This window comes from Laetiporus sulphureus (assembly GCF_001632365.1).
Source record: "Laetiporus sulphureus 93-53 unplaced genomic scaffold LAESUscaffold_4, whole genome shotgun sequence".
NCBI lineage: Eukaryota > Fungi > Basidiomycota > Agaricomycetes > Polyporales > Laetiporaceae > Laetiporus > Laetiporus sulphureus.
In genome coordinates, this window is record NW_024468513.1 from 977,819 (window position 1) to 1,003,165 (window position 25,347).

The 25,347-nt window shown below is 53.4% G+C and overlaps 8 protein-coding genes across 8 annotated transcripts; 4 read left to right on the plus strand and 4 right to left on the minus strand.

Annotated features, from left to right (window-relative positions):
* Positions 1–3: 3 nt before the first annotated feature.
* Positions 4–689, minus strand: LAESUDRAFT_734664 (uncharacterized protein; the record flags this gene model as incomplete). The annotated part of the gene is made up of 2 exons (XM_040910533.1): positions 4–462; positions 534–689. The coding sequence occupies 2 exons, from the start codon at positions 687–689 to the stop codon at positions 4–6; spliced, it is 615 nt and encodes a 204-aa protein (XP_040768692.1).
* A 404-nt stretch (positions 690–1,093) lies between these two features.
* On the minus strand, positions 1,094–4,146 carry LAESUDRAFT_644314 (LAG1-DNAbind-domain-containing protein; the record flags this gene model as incomplete). The annotated part of the gene is made up of 6 exons (XM_040903848.1): positions 1,094–1,506; positions 1,577–2,416; positions 2,471–2,659; positions 2,735–3,138; positions 3,192–3,302; positions 3,359–4,146. The coding sequence occupies 6 exons, from the start codon at positions 4,144–4,146 to the stop codon at positions 1,094–1,096; spliced, it is 2,745 nt and encodes a 914-aa protein (XP_040768693.1).
* Positions 4,147–9,812: 5,666 nt separating this feature from the next.
* On the plus strand, positions 9,813–12,038 carry LAESUDRAFT_721371 (uncharacterized protein). Its single transcript, XM_040908003.1, has 4 exons — positions 9,813–10,357; positions 10,409–10,828; positions 10,901–10,943; positions 11,004–12,038. The coding sequence occupies exons 1-4, from the start codon at positions 10,026–10,028 to the stop codon at positions 11,676–11,678; spliced, it is 1,470 nt and encodes a 489-aa protein (XP_040768694.1). The 5' UTR covers positions 9,813–10,025; the 3' UTR covers positions 11,679–12,038.
* A 2,070-nt stretch (positions 12,039–14,108) lies between these two features.
* Positions 14,109–15,969, minus strand: LAESUDRAFT_358870 (uncharacterized protein). The gene is made up of 5 exons (XM_040902157.1): positions 15,881–15,969; positions 15,712–15,827; positions 14,686–15,653; positions 14,390–14,634; positions 14,109–14,341 (listed from the first exon to the last, which is right to left on the minus strand). The coding sequence occupies exons 2-5, from the start codon at positions 15,782–15,784 to the stop codon at positions 14,278–14,280; spliced, it is 1,350 nt and encodes a 449-aa protein (XP_040768695.1). The 5' UTR covers positions 15,785–15,827; positions 15,881–15,969; the 3' UTR covers positions 14,109–14,277.
* On the plus strand, positions 15,869–16,855 carry LAESUDRAFT_741287 (uncharacterized protein; the record flags this gene model as incomplete). Its single annotated transcript, XM_040911132.1, has 4 exons — positions 15,869–15,892; positions 16,127–16,306; positions 16,382–16,466; positions 16,582–16,855. 4 exons carry the CDS (start codon positions 15,869–15,871, stop codon positions 16,803–16,805), a joined length of 513 nt encoding a protein of 170 aa, XP_040768696.1. The 3' UTR covers positions 16,806–16,855.
* A 1,274-nt stretch (positions 16,856–18,129) lies between these two features.
* On the plus strand, positions 18,130–21,201 carry LAESUDRAFT_644208 (kinase-like protein; the record flags this gene model as incomplete). Its single annotated transcript, XM_040903842.1, has 8 exons — positions 18,130–18,264; positions 18,318–18,514; positions 18,573–18,726; positions 18,780–19,039; positions 19,098–19,340; positions 19,399–19,643; positions 19,696–19,829; positions 19,888–21,201. The coding sequence occupies 8 exons, from the start codon at positions 18,130–18,132 to the stop codon at positions 21,199–21,201; spliced, it is 2,682 nt and encodes an 893-aa protein (XP_040768697.1).
* Positions 21,202–21,567: 366 nt separating this feature from the next.
* On the minus strand, positions 21,568–22,733 carry LAESUDRAFT_809809 (uncharacterized protein; the record flags this gene model as incomplete). The annotated part of the gene is made up of 7 exons (XM_040914166.1): positions 22,577–22,733; positions 22,413–22,520; positions 22,283–22,361; positions 22,119–22,229; positions 21,918–22,065; positions 21,761–21,866; positions 21,568–21,706 (listed from the first exon to the last, which is right to left on the minus strand). The coding sequence occupies exons 1-7, from the start codon at positions 22,621–22,623 to the stop codon at positions 21,568–21,570; spliced, it is 738 nt and encodes a 245-aa protein (XP_040768698.1). The 5' UTR covers positions 22,624–22,733.
* A 124-nt stretch (positions 22,734–22,857) lies between these two features.
* On the plus strand, positions 22,858–25,258 carry LAESUDRAFT_644065 (uncharacterized protein; the record flags this gene model as incomplete). The annotated part of the gene is made up of 12 exons (XM_040903826.1): positions 22,858–22,996; positions 23,060–23,511; positions 23,561–23,746; positions 23,807–23,948; positions 23,998–24,077; positions 24,134–24,240; positions 24,291–24,336; positions 24,398–24,563; positions 24,596–24,660; positions 24,718–24,805; positions 24,865–25,115; positions 25,181–25,258. The coding sequence occupies 12 exons, from the start codon at positions 22,858–22,860 to the stop codon at positions 25,256–25,258; spliced, it is 1,800 nt and encodes a 599-aa protein (XP_040768699.1).
* Positions 25,259–25,347: the final 89 nt, after the last annotated feature.

Below are 25,347 nucleotides of genomic sequence, written 5' to 3' on the forward strand. Positions count from 1 at the left end.
TCTTCACATCCCAGCTTCCGCTCTCGCCCTTCGGCGCAAGGTCACCTGTGCATCCTCAGCACCCGACTCCCGATCCAGTATCGTGAAGGACGATTCCCCGCTACTGGAGTCCCATGATGGATCGCGAGCAGTAGGCTGCTCTTGACTTTCTTCCTGAAGATTGTGCATGTGCAAAGCGAGCTCGCGTCGCGATAGAATTGGAGACGGGGGCTGAGACGGGGCCGGGGAGAACATGTCCACCCCGGCCAGTTGGAGATTGCCCTCCTCCTCCATTGGATCTCGGAAGTACGCGGCCGGCGGGGTGGTGATGGCTGTCGATGGGGCACTGGGTGTAGTGTCGTCTTGTATGACAATTGCCGGCGTGCTCGCCTCCGAACTGGCGCTGGTCCCGCTTTCGCTCGTGGATGCCTTGGTGTCATCAATGACACCGAGCGTGCGGGCTATCACGTATGATGTAACGTCCTAGTCTCTACGTTAGCACAACATGCATAGACAGTGCACCGAGGGACTTGAGGAGTGCATAGAATGCATACCAACAGTGTGAGCAGGACGAATGGTGCTATCACCACGAATGCAAGCAGCCGAAAGGTAGACGCGGTGTCATCCACCCACGATCCGGGCTCGTAGTTCCAGAGATGTGTGACATACAGACTCCAGAGGTAGGAAGGAACGAAGAGTACGTTCAACATCGTCGCATGGGGGCAGCGTCGCACTGGAGTTTAAGTGCAAGGTACGATGGCCAATCAGATCTGGCGCCACTTATCGATACATGCAGTGGCAGACAGGCGCACGGCTGTAGGTCCTTCATATTGTCGAGCCGCCTATATGGGATGGACGAGATCGTCGTGGTCGACATGCGTAGCGATGAATCCGCGTTACATTGGACACCGAATCTATGATACAAGTACAGGCCGGGCCTCGGCTCGATATCCTACTAGACACGTGCATAACAAATCCGCTCTACTGCAAACAAAATGGGACTAGATAGTGGACAGCGAGATGCGACGAAAGATGCGAACAAACCAAACAGTAGCGAGGTAGAATAGCAATGTACGAAGCGACATACTAAGCGGAGGGACATGAATAGACTGCATCAAGGATAGTACACGTTCGACGGGAAAACGACGCCATCGTACCGCACGAGGATGATTGGCCTGCGCTTCGTGCTCTGCGAGTCCGGCGGGAGGGACCCGACCACTTCCGCACAGCGAACTTCCACGTACGGCGAAGGATCGGAACCATAAAAGACGGTGACAGGGTCCGTCTTGGAGAAGTTCTCCCCATACAGCGTTAGCATCTTCGCCGTGTGCGGATTGGGCTTCGTGAGCGCTGCCCGAGCCGAAGCGTGATTTTTGGGTGCCTCCGCTGCCCGATCGGGGGGCAAGTACTTCACTACTCCCGGGAAGGGAGTGACGGGCTTCGACGGGACAGGGAATGACCCGGTTTGCGGCGCGTTTTGGTTGTCGTACAGCACTGGTGGGACATAGAAGTTGTATCTGATTTGGTCTACATGACATGATTAGCGCACACCTTCTAACTGGCATGGAAGCACGAGAAGCGCAAGAACGACGCTTACCGGTCCCGACGATGGTCCATACGCTGGTCTCGCCAATGTCCACCTGCCACAGAGCACCCGACGACGCAGACGACTCGGCATGGGACGGGCGACGACTGGAGCCTGCCGAGCCTGCCGAAGTAGGTCTCCGTCGACCTTTCTGCGAGCTCGGCTTCGTGATGCCACCTGTGCTAGATGACCCGCGCTTGCCCTTCTTGACACGTCCCCCATCATTCGACGGGAAATCAGTGGGGTCAGGAGACGTCGGCGTACTGCTTAAGCTTCCCGAGCCAAAGTAGTCCGTGGAGCCCGGGGTGGATGTCGGCGTGCTGCCGTCAGGAGAGCCAGGCGTCGCAAGGGGCGAGCCAGTCTCGCGCGACATCCCCCCAGGCGCAGCATTCCAAATGCGTCCGTCGACTGGACGATACGTATTAACCTTCTCGCCCATGCAGGACAGGAAAGCGCCACTTTGGCCTGGAGTACCCGCTTCCGGCGGTCCGCGACTCGGGTCGTACACCTCGAATGCGATTTTGTGTAATTGAGAGACAGGATCGCCGCACACCTCCCCTGGAGCACAATAATGGTCAGCGATGCCCTTCGCGCCCTCCTGAAGGCCGCCACCAACAACAATCGTCTGATGGTCGACCTTCCTGATGATCAACACTGGGCTGACCACGCCAGAAGTCAAGCATTGGAGAACGACAGTTTGGTTATAATAAACAGGGATCTGCGACCCATTGTTGGTAAAGGGAATGGCGTTAGGTGGAGGAGAGGGGTACTCCGGCTGCAATGGCGGGGGAGGCGGAGAATCAACGCCACCAGCGGGTTTGTTGACATCCACGATGTACATAATAAATGGGTCTGGACGGCAAAAAATCAGACATCATAGAAGCAGGAAAAAGGGATTATACGCACCCCAGCTGGCCGTCCTCGCGATAAAGGACGGTGTCTGTGTGCGGACACGCTGATCCAGACCCATGAGCGGAGCACCATCGGATCCTTTGAATGACGACCCTGATCCAGAAACACAAAGATACTTCGTCGAAACCGTCTGAGACCGGAGGCGGTGGAACAGAGAGATGGTGGACCCGTGATTGATGCACACTAACGACAGCGAGCGCAGCAGGGGAAGTGTTAGCGATTACACAATCCCGAACGCATCGCGGACCGCCCACTCACGCTCGAGGTTTTTAGCGCTCTGCCGCTTTTTGCTCGGCTTGCTAATGACCTTGATGGGGCGACTGGGGAACGTTCCGATCACGCGCTCGGGCTCATCCTCGGCGGACGGTGCCATAATCTTGACGAGGGCTTCCACCTTCTTCTTCTTCTCATCCACATCGGAAATGTACAACTGTTTGCCGACGCAGCGGCCAAGATATGTTGTTCCAGAAGGAGGATCCGAGACGTCGAATGTCTTGCCCGTCGCGCCCGTCCACTCGATCGTGCTCTCTTGCGGTGCAGGCTCTCCGGAGATGGAGACTACCACCCGAGGAGGACACAACTTTGGTTCCTCTCCGCGGCGCATGACATCCGACCACCACGAATTGCCTATCATGATGGCGGTAGGCGGAGGACAGAGGAATCTCAAAATGAAGTTCAGGTATGATATATCCACATCGCGACATGATGAACCTACCGCTTCTCGGTGCCGTAAGACTTCTGGGCGACCTTACTAGACATAACAATGACCGTGCGTTCGCCGAAAGCTAGGCGGTTGGGGGAGCGCACGTATTGATCGAGATACGGGCTAGCGGTACCCGAGCCCGTGTCAATGGAGATAGATAGGAAGACGCCGTCACATACCGTATGAAGGATTGGAGATCAGACGCGCCACTCGTGGGCGACTGCTGTAGCCGCATGCGCGACAGGTCAACGCTGGGGATTCGGAGAGGGAAGTCGATTGAAGGGTTCGGCGCGAGATATTGTGGCATGTCATCATATGACGGCACTCCACCGTCAGACCTGAAGCCATGTGTTGCGTGAGGGTTGACTCCCCTCATCGCATCGGCACCTTGATGCATATGCGTTGGAACAGTCAGAGGAGGCACGACAGAAGGGTATCTCGAGTCGGACTGCATGCGGCCCTGGAACTGCTGCAATTGAGAAGGGGAAAAGCCGAGACCCATGGCCGAGTTGACGTTCATGCCACCATAGTCCTCATTGAAATCAGAGGGATAGCTTCCTGAGCTAGGACGGCGATCGACCACGTCCGAGAAGCCATTGTGAGAGTGGAAGTCCTTGGATTGCCCGTTTGAGAATGGAAATCCGGGTGAGTGATGGAAGTTGCCTATACCGTCGCTCGGAGTTAGAGGCGACGGCTTACCACTGCTGTATGACGAGGACATGCCGTTGATCATGTCGTATGACGGCGAGCCACTGTTCTGGAAAGAGGACATGGTCTCTGGGAAGCTGTTCTGTGGGAACATTGCGTCGGTCGCCATGCCATATCCTGGGCCCATTGACGATGGCGGTGCAGCTGAACGGAACCGCTGACCCGACATTGAGTTGGACGACGACGCGCTAAATATGTCGTAACTTGCTTGATCGCCTACGGCGAGCGCATCGACGCGATCGAGTGAGTGCTGGTGCATTTGCATGTGCTCCGGAGGGTGTGAATTGGACTGGGATGTTGATGAGATGTCGGAGGGTGTGTGGAGGGAGCTGAAGGGATGGTCGAGATCAGGTTGGCCGTAGAGGGCCTGTGGGGTGCCGGAGGGCGTAAAGTCGATGGACATCTTGCGGTCGCGGGGGTAATGGTGGGCGCCGGAGGTCTTGAGGAGGTCTGAGGGAACGGTGGTGAGCACTGATGTCGGGGAGGAGGGGAGGAGGGAGAGGCGTCGCGAATGGCAGACGCTGGGGCGCGTTGTGGAACGCGATCACAATTCGTAGGGATATTTATGCAAGACATACCGAATTCTGATCGGCGGTCGGGAGATGCCGAATGTACCGCAAGCCAGCCCGCAGACGCCATCCTGCTCGTCGCTGAAGTCAGTCCCCAATAGCGACATCTCCGGGGCTCACATACCTTTTGCTCGGGGATTCTTGTCACGTCGACCACAGGGTCAAAGTCGGTCTCGGCAGGAGCTCAATTCCAATATGTCTGGCAGTCGTATGACAAAGCCTCGGAGTGAGCCCGACGAGTGTTGTCTATCCCTCGTCGCCCCCTTGCCTTTTTATATTGTGCACGGTCGCTCGTCAAGATCTCAATCGCACAGACACACGCCGTGACTGCGTCTGTCGTCGCCTTTCCTGTTTCGAAGCCGTGGTTCCCGGAAGTGTGGATAGACGTATCAATCAGCACCGTTGTCCCGCGCACACGATCCCATCCACGCAATCTCAGCGCCTTTCCATCAGCAGCTCAATCACCGGTCCTACCTACTCACGGCCCCCATGACAGATTCGCCCAATATCTCTCCGAACGAATCCGCCCCTCCCGCCGCCAGTGACCACGCATGCCTCTGTTGTCTTGGCTGCTTGACTGCCCCCGTTCCGAGCTTTCCGCCGCTTTCCCCGATTGGTCGCTCGTCGCTGATCCTATGGTGTAAAATCCAACAATTGGCGTTATCTGAGTGGCGAGTTGGCCATGCCTTCTCACTTACTCTACATATGGGACGCTCCGCGTCCGAATATCCAATGTACAGCATTACAATTCTATTGATTACAGCCTTCTGCTGTAGCACATTTACGGCACGTCGTCTTATTGACAGAGAGTGACAAACGAAGATGGCAACCGCATTGCGTAGTGACGGGCGCTGGTTCGCATCAGCCGGCAAGCTTGTAGCAATGAATCCGCTATTGATCGTGTTTGAGGCGCAGAACGGGTGCAAGCACCAACTGCGCATAGTTGGTGCCAACGTCCAGCATGCCCGCTTCATACGTTCTCACGCAGCGGCTTGGACAGCCTGTCACAAATACTTTGATCCATCTTCCTGATCGACACATATTCTCGCCCATTGATTTAATTCATACGGATGGAATGCTGAGGAACCATCGCTCCCTGTCGTCACATGGGCCCTAATCAACCAAGATTCCAAGGATTGGTGTCCAGGAAGCCTACGAGACAAGACACGTCTTCTCGAAGCTGCAGAATGAAACCTCCCCTGATGTTCCCTCGTAGAAGCTCCCGACCCTCGTAAGGGGCAACCCATAACGGTCCGGCAGTCCGCCGAGAACCTATACGGCATCGGGATCTGTCGCCCATATGGCACGCATGTCCTTCGGTCAGCCCGGAAATGTTGCGGTGGTGCTTCCAACGCTACCCTGCGTAGTGCGTAGAATCTAGATGACTCATCTCGTCAAATTATCGCAACGCTTTGGCATCGTCGCATATGCATTCGCGAATTTGGGGTTTCCCAGGAGCCGTATATGAAGGACGGCTTCTCCTTGATTTACGTGAACTCTATGTCGGATATTCTCTTTTCAACCCCGCGCGCGATCCAGACAGGCAATTCAGGACACACGGATTTGCGTCTTCGACATTCAATCTGTCCTCGAGGTATTCCCGTAGACTGGGGCTCAGACCAGTGCCCAGGATCTAAGGCTATCCGCTGTCCAGTCGGAGTCGTGCTCAAGGAGATACATCCCGCGGGCCGCGAGTGCTAGTAGTAGTATCGGCGCGCCACGATCCACTTTTCCGGTGCCTGGGGAAGGTGTCCGAGGCATGTGCCCGGGCAGGATTCACGGCAGCATCTAGCGGATAGCATCCGATACAATGCAGAGCGGCGTCGGACACGAGCCCCAGGGATATCATTGGAGCGACGGCACCGTGCACATGGTGTTGAGGGTGTGCATATTGGTATCTTGCCAATGAGAAATGCGCATTCGGTCTCGTGTCGGCTGCGATTGGCCTCTCCGAACCTTCGCACACCGTGCATCGTTTTCGAGAGTAACCATGTGCTATCGTTATCCCGGTGAACGCTTTCCGATACAGCTCGCACCATATACGTCTTCTCTCATTCGATAATGTCCATGGAAGCGAAGGTGATTTCGTCAGGGCAGCAGATCCCGTCTCTATCTCGTGTAATGTGGCGTGGTCAGCTCTCCACCGGCCTCGTCGGTGATCAGGCTAGACCATATGCAGCGGTTGCGATAAACGAGGTTTCGGTGTCGATCAATCGTCTGGACCTAGGTTGGCAATTGTAGAATCTCACGACGCTCCTCACCTGCATCAGTTACGTTCCCAGAAGACTGTCAAACAATTTCTATGAGAAGATTGGTGCCTTAATGGAATATAGTTGATATGCACATTTCTTCCGTCGCCTTCAAGGACAAATTTATCTCACCTTGCCTTTTCATGGCCAGCAGTCAAGCGGAACACGTCAGGCAGTTTGTAATGTGCATGCGATCTGCTTCCGCGAATCTTTGGCGGATGGCGTGCGAGCTTTTGTCAAATATTCCCTATTTGGAGGGCTGTAAGCGGATCAACATCCGCGCACCCCTGAGGATGAGCGTCGGCTGTTTCTTGCATCGCCTGAGGTACCTTATGCTCAGGCCGCTGCGCTTGGTTGTCGGAAGGAGGGGGAGGAGTGGTGCATCTCATCGAGCACGGACTCCTTGTCTAGTAGTACGGTCTAGTACGGTAGTACCTTCATGTGATTTTCGCCGAAGACAAAATTCCGATAGTCGGACGAAAGTACTAGGACTCCGAGCAGAACATGAAGCATTGAAAGAACATAAGAGATAATTCTAACCTCAGACATCAGGTTACTCGCACGCAGCACTCAAATCTACTTGTGTTTGGCCTGCTTCCGCTTGTTGGGGTTATACAAGGAGATAAGTCTCAGAACCTCCTTGTTTGGCATTTTTGTCTGACTTTACAGCCTCTTTTCTATCGCTTTCCCGGTTGAATGGGCTTGTACCAGCGGACATAACTGCAAAAGGAGGTTCTTCGTCTGGCAAGTCAATTTGAGTTTTCCTGATGAGCCCAACGTACATGGGCAGAGCGACCGAGCACCATCCGAACAGTCTTCATCATGTGGGCTTATTAACGTCGTTAAAGCCTTAGCGCGGTATCATCGTGCGGACTAAGCAAGGACACCGGGCGGTGCATTCTAGTCCCTGCAGGTCGCTTTGACCCTTGTGGACACAATTCCCTGTGCACAGCCTGAACAGTCGCAAGGCGAGTCTTCCTTGAAGGTAGCAGGCCAAACTAAGAGACTTGGGAATACATGCTCGCGAAGGCCGGAGCCAACCGACCGGAACACACCTAGAATACAAATACAACCTTTGATTATCGATGCGTCGCTAACTACTCTTCGCGCAGCGTGACACGCGACAAGGCAGTACCTCGCCGCTGGGATATAATCTCGAAGCACTCTTACAATTCTACATGGACAAATTGTCGCACCCGCAGGGAAAGAAACCACAAGGCGCGGGTTTCATTTAAGTGAGAATGTCAAAGCATCTGTCAACTGGAACATTGCACGCTGACCGACCAGCAGTCACGAGCTCCTGCGGCACGGCTGAAGGATGAGGCCTTGAAGCCGAGAACAACAGGGGATAAATCGAAGCCAAAGTGCGCACCGATGAAACACCTAATGTGACCTTACTTCGATCCCTATAGTGATAGTGAAGCTCGTCTTCGCTCCGCTGCGATAATCCGGGGAGCTTGAAGGTTACCGTATGTCCGCAACATACTTCAAGGTTTTCTTCATGTCCTACAACATCGATTCCAAAGAAGTCTCCGTGTCTCATAAGACACTGGCGGAAGAGAAATCATCATGGACAACGTAGACGCCAGCATCACGGCGGAGATGTGAGATGGTTTGCTGCGCTGAGGCATACTTCGAGGAGCATCACCTGAGATTATCGAAGTATGGAGCGACCTCCGACCGGTCGCTCTAGACCTCACGATGGCACAGAGACCGTGTTCATCCACTGGCGGAGCGAGCTGCTGAAAGTTTTCAAGCGGTCGTGGCCACGCTACGTGAGGGCATTGAGGTTAGACTGGGACGGCCAGACTCCGGTGGCATTGAAAGGCAGTTTCTGCACCTGCTCGTTCTCAAGCCTTCAGTACCATCTTTGCGGGTCAATTTGCTCTTGCGAGCGATATACTCAAAAGAAGCGTGTGTAGTCGATGAATTTGGATAACGTCTGAACTAAAGACGCCTATCAAGTGTAAAAATACGACCATCGCTGAAGTCATGCGATCCTGACAGCAGGAGAGGTTCGAAATTGCGTTTCGTTCGACCATAGCTGCTACAACTGCGGGTTAGGTACTGTACCAAACTTGCCGCCTCGGCGGAACTTCTCTTGGCAGGCGGAACAGGAACTGGCACGGGGAGTCCACGAGTGCTCAATTGAAGGCCGACGATGCGCACTTAACGGTAGTAAGATCGGATAAAAGTCGGTCAGGCGAATGCCGACACTAGAAGCAAGGCGCAGATAGTTTGGTAAGTGTGGCCCTTGCAGTCTCCCGCAAGATGGACTGCATGTTCGAGTGTCATCGAGAACAATCTGTAGTGCGATCCAAAAAGAGATGCGGGGTTGCGGTTGCTCTCTCATGCGGATGAAACTCGGCACGTCAAGGCAAACGGTTGGAGTTTTGAGGTCTTACGATGGTCATAGGTGCTGGCCTAACGTCGAATTTCACCGCGACGAAGCTCAGCTGCGGTGTTGCTCGGTGATTTCTCAGGATTTGGTTACTCACCCCAGTAGCGTGCATTCCGTCGATCCGTGGTTCCTTATTCAATTCAAAGAGCATGGTGCTCGCGAGGATATCGCAATCCCCTGGATTGCGGATAGAAATCTTACCTTCGCAGATTGCCGAAACTTCGCAGGCAATCTCGGCAGAATTTGAAAAGGCGAGAAAAGAAGAATACCGCCGCCTTCGATGGAGTCGTACAAGTTGCGGATTCCCTACCGTAACACAGACCCAGGCTTACGGTTGATGTGATGTTGTGCACATATCTGAAATGGAGTAAGAAGTGGCACCAACAGTCAGCAAGTATCGTGACGAGCGGGCGAACGCGCACAATTTTGTCCAAAGTGAGGATCAATACGTTGGCTCACGGGCTCAACTCGTGTAGATCTGGAGTATTCGCTCGATCCCTACTGCTTGAGTAGGAACCAACCTCCCAGAGCCCGGCATCTGGTCAGAAATATGTGTTCGTGCGACTTTAACAAGCTCACGATGTCGCGCATCATTACATGACGGTTGCTGCGGCAATAAAGGCTCGAGCGTAGCCACTCGGAGTTTCGACGCCCGTGCAGCACGTGACGCCGACCGGCTTCAACGCCTGACCTTTGGCTTACACTTAGAGGCAAATGGCCCTGCATCGGGCTTGCGCAGTAGCGACCTCTATCTCCTCAACTCTGCAGACCACCCGCCGACCATCATACGCGAAGATTACGCTGGCACTAGAGGGAGGAACTTTGTCAAACTTTCCCGTTTGTGCGAAGCCCGCCTTGCTTGTGAATTGTCTACGCTCCAGATTGCATATTCCTCCGCGTTCTTTTTTTCCAGCATACTATGTCTGTCGCATCGTACCGATTGGATATCCCTAGTCCTCGTCCACCTCCTCTACCTATCCGAACACAAGGCCTCAAATCACCCTCACTATCGGGCATCAACGACGCGTTCCCTTCACAAATTGAGTCGCTGTCTCCAAGGATACACACACCATCCACACGCACAGCCTCCAGATTACAGAACAGGGTCCCACGGTCACCTCCCCAGAGTCCTCGCTTGAGGGCCGGAGCGAGAGGATTGACTCCTCCGCCTTCAATACACAATCGCTCAGTCACTCCTTCACAACCCGTTCAAGGCGACTTGGAAGAGTTTGCTGAGCATTGTAGAGCTTGGTAAGGGTTTCAGTATGGGAAGCGGATTCAGAAGGTTGACAAAGATGGCAGGTACTTCGAGCAGAACGACGATGCCGGACGTGTCATGACACATACCCTAACCACTCTTCCCCCTTCACAACGTGCGCCATTTGCTCGGCTGCAGGCGTCGATAAGATCTACATATCATGCGAGTGTCAATGCGCGCCGGAATGCGGAATTCAAGGCCCATCTTAGCGCTACGCAGCTCGGAGCGTCGTTGATGCCACATTCTCGGGCCGATCCTGGTGGACCTTTGGCGAAGAAGGAACGTTACGAGAGGTTGGAACGATTCGTCAGATCATGGTGCACGATGGGCATGCCTGGCACAGAGCCCTTCTTTCAAGGCCTTTGGGCCGTCATGCGACTGCAGGTGGTTCCAGAACACCTTGGAGGAGCTGGAGGATTTAGAATCGAATGGGAAATCGATGATGCGGTCTTTAAGGAAGCTGCGTGAGTTCTGTGATGTGTGCGTTCGTCCTCCATCCATACCTAAAGCTCATGTCGGCTATTTCCGTAATGCAGCGGCAAAGAATTTATGCTTGAGGCCATTGATGTTCTCAAAGGAGTGAGTCTCTAGGTTCTGTTTTGTCGGTCGCCGACGATTTCCTGATATCGGCCTCGCTAGGTTCTCGCTTTCGAAGGAATACTGTCGAGCAAGAGATCCTCCTCGCTGACAGGTTCCGTTCCTTACTCGGCCGTTTCCTCACTGTCTCCAATTCACTCTCGGTCGCAGTCGCAACCTCTTCCTTCTGCTATCTCCGACTCGGCGCGTTCTCGGAAGGTTCCGCCAATTACATCAACCACTCAAACGAAAAGACCACGAGCTCCCAGTGATCCCTTCTTGGATACCCCCTCATTATCAACGTCATATTCCTCTGCAAACACGATGGCGCATCCCTCGACGTCGGGCTCGACGCTGGGAGATGAGCCGGTGACGCCCACAATGCTGCCTCTAGACGGTGTGGATTTGTCAGCGTCGACATTTAGTGTTATGGAGTCGCCTGACACCGAGGAATCAATGAGGACATGGATAGCTCCCGACCTGTCCAACCATGAGTACCTTGAGTTGCTCTCGGCGTTCCCGACATTCATTACTCGTAACACATTGCCTCGGTTCCCTGTATCGGAAAGCTTGCAGCGAATGCCTGACCTTGAGGAGGGCCAGGAGATGCAAGATGAGCTCAAGCGCATAAGGTTTGGGACAGGTGCAATCTGGGTCGGGTCGAGGCCTCGTTCTAGTGGGTGGGAGGGCAGCTGGTGGATCCGATTCAAGCTGTGGGTCCGAAGAATGCTCTGCTAGCTATTTCAGACAGTCTTCGGCTCTTCTCATTGCGTCAGAGTCACAACACATCATGCAACCTCTGAACATTCGGACATGTGCGATGCCTCCGTGTACTTCCTGTATTGTGCATCCGGTCCGTGGAATCCCATTCTTGATTGGACACCATATGGACACTTACGTTGCACACTCCGTTCTGTCATTTGTCATGTTTCAAGTTGTGATCGCGAACGTACATGGACACTGTAGTTGCGACTTGGACCGCGAAGCTTCCTCTCCGCTAGTAGAGGTGCATATACCTAGTACGGTCATCTTTGTATGCTGTTCACTGTGCTGATAACCAGAGAAGAATGTGATAAGATAGTAGATCCTACGGAAGCGAGAAGCATCGTGCGTTGCGATTTGCGTTCAGTAGCCAGTGCCAGCGTTGAACGACTACCATGTTCCCGCTCACTATTACTAAACATTGTGACTGATTGGTGACACTTCAAGCTTTCAAGCTTCAAGCCAGGTAGTGAAAGGCGAGCTCTTTTTGCTGGTGCTCATTTTCGCTGCTGTTCATCGGATGAGGAGTTTGCTTCTTCCTCTCAATACATGATGGCATGAACGTAGCGGATATACTATGGTGGTGAGTGTCCATATTAGCTGGAATAATCGCGTTCTCAGAATAACTTTAGCTTATTGAAGGTCAGGTCTCATATATGTCGGTATATAGCCCTGATACTTCTGGTCAGGACCTCGCTCGGCGGGACTGCAATTAATTATTGCTTAGACCAGCCCGTCACTAAGGGGCTTCAGAAGAGAGGCTGTTCGTCATGAATCTCCACTGCGGCATACCAATGCCCTCCAGAGCCTTCCACACGAAGCGGTGCCGAACTTTACTGCCAAAGTCATCCATCGCGCAATTAAACGTGACCTCTCCGCTGGTCGATTGGTCATTCTCCAGACTCCTGAAGAAATAGTAGCATGTTGTTGAAGCCTTCGGATAACAACGGCGACGACTCGAGCTGCCGTGGCAAATTGCATTGCTTCACGATATCAAGCTTTGTTTTCCTTTCTCATGAAACAGCTTTCTCCATTGGGGCTGTCTCATTCACAGGAGTACTGGCACCATACAGTGGCAAAATGTCAATTGAAGGTATGTACGTCGCAGGATTGATGCAATTGAACGCTTTGACCTTTATCGAAGACGATTCTTATTCGCTGCACTGCTCAACCGGTCATCTCTTCTCAATTCAGGCTTCCGTTCGAATTTCTATCGAGTTATTGGGAAGCGTACTGCGGATCTCATTGGCTGCAGCAATTGGTCATTGCCTTTCCAGCAACAATATTTAGGCAGCATGAGTCGATATCTATCATTTCCCTGTGCTGATGATTCTCGAAGTGGGAGTGCATGCAACCGCTCATGGTGATTTGATGTTATCGGCGAAAGCATGAAAGTCCTCCGTCCCGTTTCGAGTTGACACTCCTGTGCATCCTAAGCCAAAGCATTTGTCTCCAGGTCAGCATGGTGCGGGACGGACTCCCCGGCCATCTCGGTGCTGACATCTTCACTGAGCACTCATAACCTGAGTACCGTATCGGCAAATGTTACCGTTCTCCCAAGGCGCACATCTTTCCCCTATGATGGCCCTGCATCAGGTGGGCTCGATCTGGTGCCGCGCAACGCCTTCGACTGTCGGAGTTGTGGAATGCCACTCCTTGATCTTCCGTGCATGCTCGTAAGCGACGCTGATCATGCCTAAGTCGGTATCCATCAATACCGCGATGTGAGCGACTGTCGGACGAGGCTGTTCGCTGGAGATTATGACAAACATCGATGCCGTGATGTCAATGCATGGTGTCCCCAATTGTCAAGCTCCGCCAGGATGTTGTTAAACGATCAAATTAACTCGACACGATTTTGAATTTCGGAGAAGAATAAATACAAATGCTCGAAGGTTGCAACCCCGTAACGACGTGCAACTCATGGTGTCGAATTCTTGATACGACCACACTCGTATGGCCAAGCACGCCTTTATAACCGAACCTGTACGGCAACCATGAGGTGCCTGTTTTCCCAATATCACAGCGACATCCGACCAATGGTAGCGGCGCAGCGGCGGGATCTCTTCTTGATTGATGACGGTCAGCGCGTCTTGTGACTTTGCTGACTACCAAAGGATTCTACGTGCCTATGAGAGATACGCAGCAAATATGATCCCTTCGATACTCCTACATCTCTGCATACACTGCATTCACTCCGCTCCGTGCGGCTTCTTGCGGGTGATGAACATTATATGACAGGAACTAGAACAAATCGATAAGGAGCGAACGCATGGCGAGAGTTGAGATAGCGTGAAGAATAACGGTGAGTTCGAAGTGTAAGCTATTTATGGAGGACTAACGGAATCAGGTCGAGGAGGGACGGGGGAGCATGAGGCCATACGTAGCAAGCACGTTCGGAGAAGGATAAGGGGTAAGATAAGTTACGGCATGACAGCAACATTGAAAGAGGCGAGTGCGTGGTAATGTCGCAATTCACAGCGAAAAAAGGTAACGGTACCTGACAGCAATGCTGTAAGAGCGGAGTGAGGCGAACGGAAATGGCGTGAATGTATCATAGGTAAGATCCGGCCTGCTAGTACCGTCTTGATTTTGTCGCCCGCAAATCCGCCTCGAGCGATCTCACCTGTTCAACTAGGCTGTGCGATAATGAGCAACGAGTCAAGGCACGGGAGCATTTGTTATACCGTTCATTTTCTGCCTCTAAATCTGCAATTCTCCTGGTCTTTATCTCGTGACTCTTCTGCGCGGCCGCCTGTTTCCTTTCAAGCTTTCTGATATAGTCTGGGAGCTCGGCGAGTCCATCCAGGTATGCCGCAACCGCGTCGGCTGACAGTGTTCTAGTCACCGTGGATTCAGTAGCCTGAGAGGAGTACAACGCAGACAGACGCCCGCTCTCGGAGGTAGGAGCATGTTCTACGAAGGGGTTCTCCTACTCGATCGTTATTAAGGTTGTCATCGAACGTGTCCACTACGTACATACCGGATCGTTCGCGACGTGCTGACATTGTCTTGTCAGTTCATCAACGTCCCTACTCTTACCCTTCCACCTCGTCGGTGACACTGGCTGTTCCTGGCTAGTATAAGGCGGTCCGAATTGTAGACCCAGACCAGCACTTCGCGGTGGGGTCAGTAGACCATTGCGGTAACTGGCTCCGGACGTGGAATGTCCTTGAGAGTAGGAAGATGGACCAGGAGTCCGCGGTGACGAGAAAGCAGGCAATGTTTCAGGCACCTGGCGAGGCGTTGCATACTGACTAACGCCACTTTCAGTCGGAGGCGAACCCCAGTATTGATCCTCATCTGACTCCTCGGTAGACACTTCAGTGATGGGACTTGTCTGGATGCCAGCACTGTGTAGAGAGGGTTGCGGCGATGTAGGTTCAGATCCGTAGTCAGATTCCTCGAGACATGTTCGCTTGGGTGAAAACCGATGACTGATATCTTTACTGTCATTTTGAATTTGACTGAGTGGTGCCTGGATCGGTTCACGTCGCACGGCGGAACCTTGCGAGCTGGGCTTTCGATCTGGAGCCGTGACGGCACTGGAATGCGGCGGTGCAGGGCGATAGCTACCAGGAGTGCCATTTGGACTAGGAGGCCCTTGCAACTGTGTCATTGCAGACCGCATCAATCCATCCCGCCGTTGTCTTTGCTCAGGTGTGAGCTTGCGTGACGGGGTGAAAGACTTGAACGGGGTAGGGCGAACAGGTGTTCTGGGTAGCTCCGCATGGGAATAATCTGTAGATGGTCCTGCAAGCCGCCGCAGGCGCTTGGAAGGCGAAGGTTGGTCAGAGGATGTGCGATTTATGGTCGCATGCTCATATTGTGGAGAAGAACTAGACATTGCTGGTGTAGGGCAGAAGTTGGTCGTTTCGCGATCCTTTTCAGATGCCACGGCGGACTTGCTGTTCTGCTGAGCTCGTCTTAGGATAGGATCGTCCGCCCACTCTGTACATTTACTACGTCAGTGTATAGTGCGCGAGAAGTCCGCTAGCAGCAACGCAACTCCAAAATCCACAGCGTTTAGCTTCATCCGGGATGGGGCACGTATAGAACTGTCTGAATCGGATGTGCACCATTCAAACAATGCAACAGCGCGGCAAGACCTACTTGCCAGGGTTCCTGGACGTATGGCTTGTGAACTTGGCAGCTAGTACACCGTGATGGCACCGCACATTTCCTTCCGAGTCAACTGGGTCTGTGCTGTGGTGAAACATTCTCTGAGGTTGGGAAGGCTGGGACGTGATGGTTGAGGTCAAGGTTAAAGGTGAAAGGAGCGTCGGGCACGGTCATATACATAGGAGACAAGGCGCCACCAACAGGCGCTTTCTCGACGGATCGGTAAACGTTAAACGTAAACGCTCGACCAGACGTCCCTACATCCATCGACCTTGCCGATGATGGGCACCATTCGCGTCGAGACGAGGCATGTCCGACCGGCAGACCCGTCACTGCCTGCTCTTGCTCTTCAGGTCACGCATCTTATCGACTCTTACATGCTCTGGGTCGGCACAACCGACGAAACCGCAGAGGAGGTGTACAAAGCACCGTTGCAGGGCAATCTCGCCAGAGACTGGGCGTGTGCTATGCCGGCTAGAGATGTAAGTATAGTGTCAACGTGGCCAAGGACACGAAGTTTTTCCGCCTCGGAAACGCATCATTGACGCGCAGGCAAGCTGAACATGAACATTCCGCCCGCTGCGACGTCGCTCTTCCGGACATCGAGTTCCGACGCCGCTTTGTCGATGGCGCAACGGCTTGGTGATGCACCTGCTTTTCGATCCGCTGCCAATGAATGCTGACTGCGGCTGTTCTCGCGGTGCTGCGGTAACGCCTACCCGCGTTGCTGAATCACCGCCCTATGTTCCTTTTGCAGCAAGGCGCTTCAAGAAACAAATCTTTCTGTCCATCGATCTCCCTCCGGCATTCGACTCCATGGGACAGGGGGCAAAGCTGATTTTTGCGGTGGAGAAGGCAGTGGTAGACATGCTCAAAGAGATGGAGCAGGGACCTCACATGACTCAACCGAGCCGAGCTAAGGGGTATGAGGCGCAGAGCGCAGCCGCCCCAACGCACCGGCGTCCTTGGCTACGTGGATGAAGGTGTATGTTTTCGGGTAGTACTTTAGACAGGAATAATAATACGAGGAGAAAAATGCAGATAGAACGATGAGCAGGAGGAGAAAATGCTGCTTGATGAGTGCGCGCGGCTCGTGCTCGGCGTTCGCCCTGTAAATGCATGATCGGGGCCTCGCTACCTCAGACTCTGCGGCCTTTGCACAGCCGTCTCTGTCCCGGCCGTCATCCTCGTCGTCGGCTGCCCTCTCGACATCCAGTGTAGACCGATTACAACGTCGCGCAAGCCGTGAGCTGCTCTCACTCACCGATTTGTGTCGTCACATCATATGTCTGAGCCGGAGCTACTCGCATACATGACTGGCACCAACGACGATTTTGACCTCCCCCGCTGGAGCACACAGACCCTGCACGACGGCCTATCCTCTTCTGCACAGGCAGCTCAGTCTGCAGCCCAGGCATCTTATCTCTACTCGCAGGGGCCGCCACAATCGACCGCAAACCGATTGCCACCTCTCCAGCAGTCCTCTGGTTCATCCAGACAGCCACGCATCTCCCAGCTCCTGGACGAAGACCAGCAATACGCAATGAGCTCCCTTCCATATGGCTCCAGCTCGAATTTGGGTCGTAGTGTGTCTCTCGGTAACAACGCCAGCGGATCATCTTCGCGAGGTCGCCGCCACCGCATGCAGGATGACCTTGAAGGTGCCTTCGATGTCGATGGAGATACTACCAACCAGAGGCACATATCGCATGCCTCGCATGCCTCGAATGCATCGAACGCATCCGGATATCCTTCTATGGATGAAAGCGCTAACTCCGGGGCTGGTGTTCCTCCGTACCAAGTCACGTATTACAGTTCCGCTGGCCAACCCAAGAGAGCTCACACACAGCACGATTCCAGCACATCTTCTCGTGCCCCGCGGTCGCCGCAGCGAGGCGCTGCTGGAGCGGGCGCCCTCCTTGATCCGTATTCACCCCAACACACTCAGCTTTCGTCGAACAGCACCCCTTATGCATACTCTCCTTCATCCGATCAGCAGAGAGCGTATTTGCCTGGGGCTTATCACTCACGCTCTCAGTCTCATTCACGATCGCAATCTCAAGTAAAGCGGGAAGGTGTCACTCCACCTGTCCCACCACCTTATTCGCCTATGTCCACTGCTTCTGCCTACTCCAATCCTTACCCTATGGAGACTACGAGCCCTGCTCCATCGTCTTCTCAGAATCTCGCGGCTCACCGCACTGTGCGTGGAACCTCAATCTCTCAGCCTGCAACACCATTGTCATTCGGACACTCGTCTCAGAACCATGGAACATCGTCGTACTATGGACAGGAACATCAGCCGATGGCTGTAGAAGTTCCCGCTCCGAAACGTCGTGCGTCGGGGCTGAGGCGGGTTCGCGACCAACGCGACTTACGACCGCACGTCAACCCACAGCCGGCAGGCCGGCGCATGGATGCGAGTGGCGTGTTTTTGTCGGTCAGTTCCGCTGCTCTCATTGACGCAAGCTACGCCCTCATGTTTGGAAACAGCCCATCAGGCTGCTTACAACTCACATTGTCGAGACGTACCGCATCTGTAATCCTCAATTCAGATACGAATCGACGCACAATCCACGTCGCGTTTTGACGAAGCCCAGCAAGCCTATCCACAATGACGGCTTTGATAACGAGGATTACGACTATATTCTCTATGTGAACGACTGGTTGGGCGCGGATGAGGGACACAAGTACGTCGGCTCCATTCCGCTTGTAGGATCATCTCACGTGTCCATCCATATTGCTCAGATACCTCATCCTAGACATTCTGGGTCAGGGAACCTTCGGTCAGGTGGTGAAGTGCCAAAATATGAAGACGCATGAAGTCGTGGCTGTTAAGGTGGTCAAGAACAAGCCAGCGTACTTCAATCAGAGTATGATGGAAGTGACGATACTTGAATTGGTCTGTTTAATGTTGCGCAATGTGAGATGTTCTACTGATCTCTCTCTTTGAAGTTGAACAACCAGTGTGATCCGGACGATCAGCACCACATCTTGCGACTGCGGGACTCTTTCATCCACAAGAATCATTTATGCCTTGTCTTCGAGCTGCTTTCCTCAAATCTCTACGAGCTGATCAAGCAGAACCAATTCCAGGGCCTCAGCACGCAATTGGTCAAGGTGTTCACAGCTCAGCTGCTGGACGCATTGACGGTGCTCAAGGAGGCCCGCCTCATTCACTGCGACCTGAAGCCCGAGAACATTCTCTTGAAGTCGTGAGTGTAATGGGTTTTTTTTTTCAAATTCTTCGTTGCTGAGTTGCAATCTCGCAAGACTTCAATCACCACAAATTAAAGTCATAGACTTTGGCTCGGCATGTCATGAACGGCAGACCGTGTATACCTATATCCAGTCACGGTTTTACCGCTCTCCAGAAGTGCTGCTTGGCCTACCCTACGCGGCAGCGATCGATATGTGGTCATTAGGTTGTATTGCGGTTGAACTGTTCTTGGGCCTTCCGTTATTCCCAGGGACTAGCGAATACAACCAGATCACCCGCATTGTAGAAATGCTCGGGTGAGTGCATACGTCCCTCTTTGTATGCGTCATATCGAGATGATGGACGATGTGCCAGGATGCCACCGCAGTACATGTTAGATATGGGCAAGCAGACAGGGCAATTCTTTGACTCCTACGTGGATGGATATGGCCACAAGCGGTACAAGCTCAAGAACATCGAGCAATATTCCCGGGAGCATAATACGCAGGAGCAGCCTGGGAAGCAATACTTCAAGGCAAATTCCCTCCCGGAGATCATACAGCAAGCTCCGATGCCTTCGTTCAAGTCAACTTCGCGGCAGGCTCACGAGATGGAGAAGGGTACGTAATTCCGACGCAGGCAGTGCATAACTGTGGTTTACACCTTCCACAGAGATGAACAACCGGGCTGCCTTCATAGACTTCTGTCAGGGGCTTCTGAATATGAATCCGATCGAACGGTGGTCGCCGCAGCAGGCTAGGATGCATCCGTTCATCACCGGAGAAAAATGGACAAAGCCGTGGACGGTTGGTTTTTCCTCGGATCATACTAGGGAATTCTGTCTGAGAGCCTCATGTCTCGTAGCCTACAGGCCAATCGAGCCATCAAGTAAGCCCCCCACCGAGCAATGGCCCTGACCCGAAGCGACCATATGGAGGTTTGGTGCCATCTCAGCCAAAGGGTACCAGAGCATATCAAGATGCTGCTGCGTATAATCAACGCCTTGCGCAGCACCAGGCGTTCACCGCCCAGGCTCATGCTGCATCTCAAGCGGCGCAGAATGTCTATAGAAATCCTTATGTCACTGCTCCGAACTCACAACAGGGCTCTGCAACCAATTATCCGAGCTCGCAGGATAATACCAATGCTAGCGCTGCTGCGAACTACGCAGCACAGCAGTACAATACCCCTGCGTCACAAGCGACGTCACATCGGACCCTTGCCCACCGAAACTCCCATGGACAGTTGAACGTCAACACTAATGTTTCACAACATGCGGGACACGGGCCAGGATTCCCTGCCATGCAGAACCCAACAGCACCGTCAAACACGTACTACTCTACTGCCCGCACTCGCTCGAACACCATCAATCCGAATATGGACAACATACCCCCGGCATTGGCACGGCTTCAGCATATGAATCAGGACGTCATCGGCGGGCGGAAGGCGTTGACGCCAGTGCTCAAGCGAGACGATGCCATCCGGGAGTGGGAGCGGCGTCAAGCGGGGAAGACTGCTGCGGCACAGCCTTACCCACAACTGGAATTTTTGCAACAGCAGGCTGAGCTCGCGGCAGCGCAAGGGTTGACGAACTGGGGGCAATCAAGTTCGTCTTCACGTTACCAGCATCACCCGCATCCAACGTCTAATCTCGCGCACTCGTACCACCCTCCCAACTCTATGGCAGTGGACGATGATCGCCGTGATGCCATCTTATCAACCGCTCGAGCCGCCGCCCGAGCGGACGCGCAGAGCAATCTCTTTGGCACAACGACGGAAGTGATACCGAGCCCGCCGCAGGCATATTCGAGCAACTCGACAACAGCAGGGAACCGGTACGCAACGACGTACTCGCAGCAGCAACAGGCTCCCACGTCTCCGTTTGATGCCGTGGACCGACGGACAGATATCGGTACTTTGTACGTGCCTATGCAGCCTGACCAGTACGGCCCGTACAACGTTCAAGCCTCCGCTTCCCAACAACATGCCGCTGCCGCTCGGCAGGTTGCGCCTCCTGCTCAAGCCGTGCCACCATCGTTTTATGGCGCAGGCGTCGTGCCGCAGAATAACAATCAGCAGCGGAATCCCTTCACCGCGGATCCTCTGCAGACATCACAAGGACAGGCGAGCGCGAAGGACGGCCGGAGGAAGAGTGCTATGGACCTGTGGACACAATGACGGAGCTCGCTTATACCTTTGCGTGGTCCTGTACGTCTCATTTTTGTCTTTTTTTCACGCCCAAAGGCCCGTTGATATCATCTAACGACTGCTCTTCCTCCTCTGCACCTATTTCAATCGTTCCGTCAGACCGATCTTTAAGGGAGTGCATCCTGAAGGTCGATGGTCTCAGAATTTTATCACCATGCCTGCGAAAGGAATGTACATGGCGATGTAGTTTCATCACGGCATGATGTATATTCACCGGCTGTACTTAGTAATGGACACAACCAGCTGAGACCTCTTCTATATTCTCCGTGAGCCTGTACGGAAGTTTGATATCGGAGTGACGAAGCCATGACTCCCTGTTACGGGGTGCACGACAAGTCAGAGCTGCTTGAAAATCTCCTCGACTTCCCAAGCACCGGCCCAATATCGGACTTGACACTTGAGACGGCTCTCTTCCTCGTAACCAGTGATAAGCTTCTCCAGACCACGGTGCCGCCTGCAAAGCACCATGTCCTGGCTGTGACGGGGTTAAGACGCGGCTCGTAGCGGTTGGCATGAAGGAACCAGTCACCTTCTAAGACGTAAAACCGCACAGAAGTCATTGGTCCCGTCCCCAACGTAGATGATGCGGTCGAACTGAGTTCTATGTCTATCCAAGAAGGCGTCCAACTCATCGCCTGGAGCGGACCTCAAATGCGCTGAACTCAAGATGATGGGTGATGCCGTACCTTTGCACATATTCGGGCTGCAGCCTACTTTGCATTGATGCTGAGGACCTTCAGGATCTACCCTCCTCCGCAGCTTGAGCAGCCCTGAGGGATCCCATTCAGCGGGGTTTGTCACGACCTCTTCGAAGAGGGTATCCAAGCCTTGAGCCTGAGGGTCTTCGTGGACTACACGTTTCTGCCTCATAACAATACCCGACATACCTTGAGAATGGTGGAGATGAATACAATGTTGGCATTGGACAGACAAAGGAATGTGGTCTTCGGAGTGGACCTAGTCTTGAGATCGGTGACTCCACGCGCCATTGCCGGGTGCTGCGCGAGAGAATGAACGGCAGCCAGCGATGATGAACAACAGGATCACGCACGAAAGGCATCTTCCGTAATACATCTTCTATTTCCTCTTTGGCTACGCCCTTGGCATGCAGTTCTCGCAAAGAGGACGCCCTTTGTACGTCAATGAGAGTCACGCCACGGCGTTGCAAAGCAGGGTCCTACATGAGATCGGTCCACTGTACTTCCTGCTTCAAAGTCTTCATCTTCCTCCGAAGCTCCGGGGCCAGTACCTCAAAGACCCAGCGGTCTGAATCCTGGTCTGCCAGAGACCTTGTAACAGGAGAAACGTCATTTCTACGAGTCATGGAGTTCTCGAGGGCACGCACCAGTCGAAATCAAATACGACGAGCTGTTTCTCCGCAGTATCAGACATCGCGAGCTCTCGCAAAGGCAAGGAGCCGTTCTAGATGAATTGATGTATGAGCCAGCGCACGCGGCGCTGCAGTTGAAAGTGTGGCCGGACGGTAAGGATGGCGCAAGGAGTCAACTCGCGTCGAAACCTTGCAGCCACAATCCGTATCTGATCGAGATCCCGATGGGCGGAGGCACGTGGACATGACTGCTCAGCTTACCTAACGCCCTCTTCGCGACGCGCTCGCCACACGCGATGCCTCCCGCCGTCTGCACTGCAAAGGCGTCCTACAAGAAACTACCCGGCATCCTCGAGCTCACAAACACTCACCTCTTGTGGACGCCCGATGGAAAGAAAGCACCCACTATCCGCATAGCTCACGCGGAGGCTGCATGTCAGTTCTATGACCAACCTCGTTTGCTAGTGCGGTCGATTTAACGCGCTTCGTGCGTCAAAGTGTTATTTTGTAGCAAGGAAGGCGCGCCCCAAGTCCGCCTGAAAATTGGTCTGGTTGGAAATGAAGCTGGCCACAACTTCACTTTCACATCACCTCAAGCTGTGGCGCTCGCTGAGCGCGAGAAGTTTAAGAATGAATTGACCAACATCATTAGTCGAAACCGGAGCGGGCTTTCGACTCCTGTCACAAAGGCTCCCGCTACACCGGTCGCACCTGCACCAACGAAGACCCCCCCGTCCAGGATACCAATTTCCGCGATAACAGCTTCTACGTCCCGTGCCGCATCTGTTGCCAGTGATTCAAGGGCATCCGGCACCCCAGTCAATGACCCTACAAAAGACTTCCGCCTCCGGAAGAAAGTACTTTTGAGTAATCCTGATCTGGCGGCTCTGCACAGAGAACTTGTCATGGGAGGGCACATTGCAGAGAATGAGTTCTGGGAAGGCCGAGAAGTTCGTTGCTGTTCATGCATGCATGAATGCCGATGCTAACATTTGTTAGCATCTAATTCTCGCTCAAGAAGCGGCGGAAAGTCAGAAGCGAGGCAAGCCTGGTCAGCTGGTGGATCCTCGACCTCAGACCGTAGATGGGGAGGTCAAGATTATCATCACTCCTCAGCTGGTTCATGATATTTTTGAGGAATATCCGGTTGTTGCGAAAGCATATAATGACAATGTCCCAAGCAAGGTAAGTCTTCGGTTAGCTGGCCGCGCGGTGTGGGCCGCCAATATTGAATGCGGTTGAAAGCTGTCCGAGGCCGAGTTTTGGAAGCGCTATTTCCAGTCAAAGTTATTTAATGTGCATCGTGCCTCTATCCGTTCATCTGCAGCACAACATGTTGTCAAGGACGACCCGATATTTGACAAGTACTTGGAGAAAGAGGACGATGGTGGGTTACATATATAGTGTAGTATTGGATCTGCTGACACCCTACGAAGAGCTGGAACCCCGGCGACTGCGAGAAGAGGGGGTTGACATTTTTATTGATTTGGCTTCAACCCAAGAAGACCACGGAGAGGTACCGACCCATCATCATGTCAAAACTTCTTGCTCACCTCGCTGTTGAACTGTCAGACAGGGATTACAAACGATATTACTATGCAAGCAGGAAAGCAAAGAGCAGTCTTGCCGCTGATCCGCAAGTTCAACGAGCATTCTGGTCGACTCCTTCACACCACTCTGTAGGTCATTAAATCGATGCGTCTCTGCTCGCATTCACAAACAGTTCCAGTGGCGAACCGTCTGCAAAGCGGAGACGGACGGAAGCAGGGGAAGCTGTCGATGTAAGCGCTCATACTTGGCGATGTTCTGTGATCAACTAATCTTGTTGCTCTCCAGCATTACTCTCAGCTGGACCTGGAAGATCTCCATGATAGTCAGGCTGCTGCTGGAATCCTCTTGAATATGCAAGATCGAGAGCGATACTTTGATAGCAGAATCGCGAATACCTCAGCACCCCAAGCCGCTGACCAGGCAAGCCATATCGAATTGCACGCGAATCCTCGTTTCATTGATGGCGAATATGTCAGACTTTAGACGGGAGCGTCGCATTGCAACAGCTGAAGGACAGCTTGCCGGGTTGGTCAGATCATTTGAGGAAGGTGGATGCGACTATTGTCTGTCCCGGTGCCGTGTATCTGACTCGGAACACGCGGCAGCTGAAACTCGAGAAGAAAGCAGGCGAGGCAGCACTAGTCGCCATGACGCAGAACGTGTCCGCGCGACTAGATGTCAAGATGAGGAGATGTGCGCTACCTTTTAGCACCATTAACCCTGACATGTGCCTATCTAACCACACTATTCAGCCGACATACCCGAGGGTGTCTTCCGGCAGATGACGACTTGTCAGACTGCCGCCAACGAGTTCCTGCGGCAGTTTTGGCTCTCAATCTACCCATCTACTATGGAAGGGCAGACACTTTTGGCAGCATCGCCCGCGCAGAAAGCCGCCAAGGCGGCGAAGATGGCAGGATATCTGGCCAAGACGCACGAAAAGGTGGAGGCGCTCGTCCACAGTGCGCGGCAAGAAGGGGTAGAGCCCGCGCGTGTTCAGGTGGTGGGTGAACATTTCGTTGATACCCAATCTTTCTGCTATACAATCTCATCGGTTCCTGTGTGAAGGCAATGCAACCTCTTTTGAACGCTGTGGACAAGGCACTTGCGTTCTGGCGCGCTCGAACTGCGAAAGCTGTGCGATGATTGCCCATCTCGACCTAGGGTGCCTTGTGATTTATTATAATCACATCTGTGGTCATGATAGATAGACGCCTAATGTAGATCGCAAGACG

Excerpts from the sequence above, each read along its gene's own strand:
- LAESUDRAFT_721371 (XM_040908003.1), top strand. The coding sequence starts at position 10,026 with ATGTCTGTCGCATCGTACCGATTGGATATCCCTAGTCCTCGTCCACCT. Across the intron at positions 10,358-10,408 it reads GCTGAGCATTGTAGAGCTTG|GTACTTCGAGCAGAACGACG; the intron begins GTAAGGGTTTCA and ends CAAAGATGGCAG. Across the intron at positions 10,944-11,003 it reads CCATTGATGTTCTCAAAGGA|GTTCTCGCTTTCGAAGGAAT; the intron begins GTGAGTCTCTAG and ends CGGCCTCGCTAG.
- LAESUDRAFT_358870 (XM_040902157.1), bottom strand. The coding sequence starts at position 15,784 with ATGGTGCACATCCGATTCAGACAGTTCTATACGTGCCCCATCCCGGAT. Across the intron at positions 15,654-15,711 it reads TAAACGCTGTGGATTTTGGA|AGTGGGCGGACGATCCTATC; the intron begins GTTGCGTTGCTG and ends GTAAATGTACAG. Across the intron at positions 14,342-14,389 it reads TTAGAGGCAGAAAATGAACG|CCTAGTTGAACAGGTGAGAT; the intron begins GTATAACAAATG and ends ATTATCGCACAG.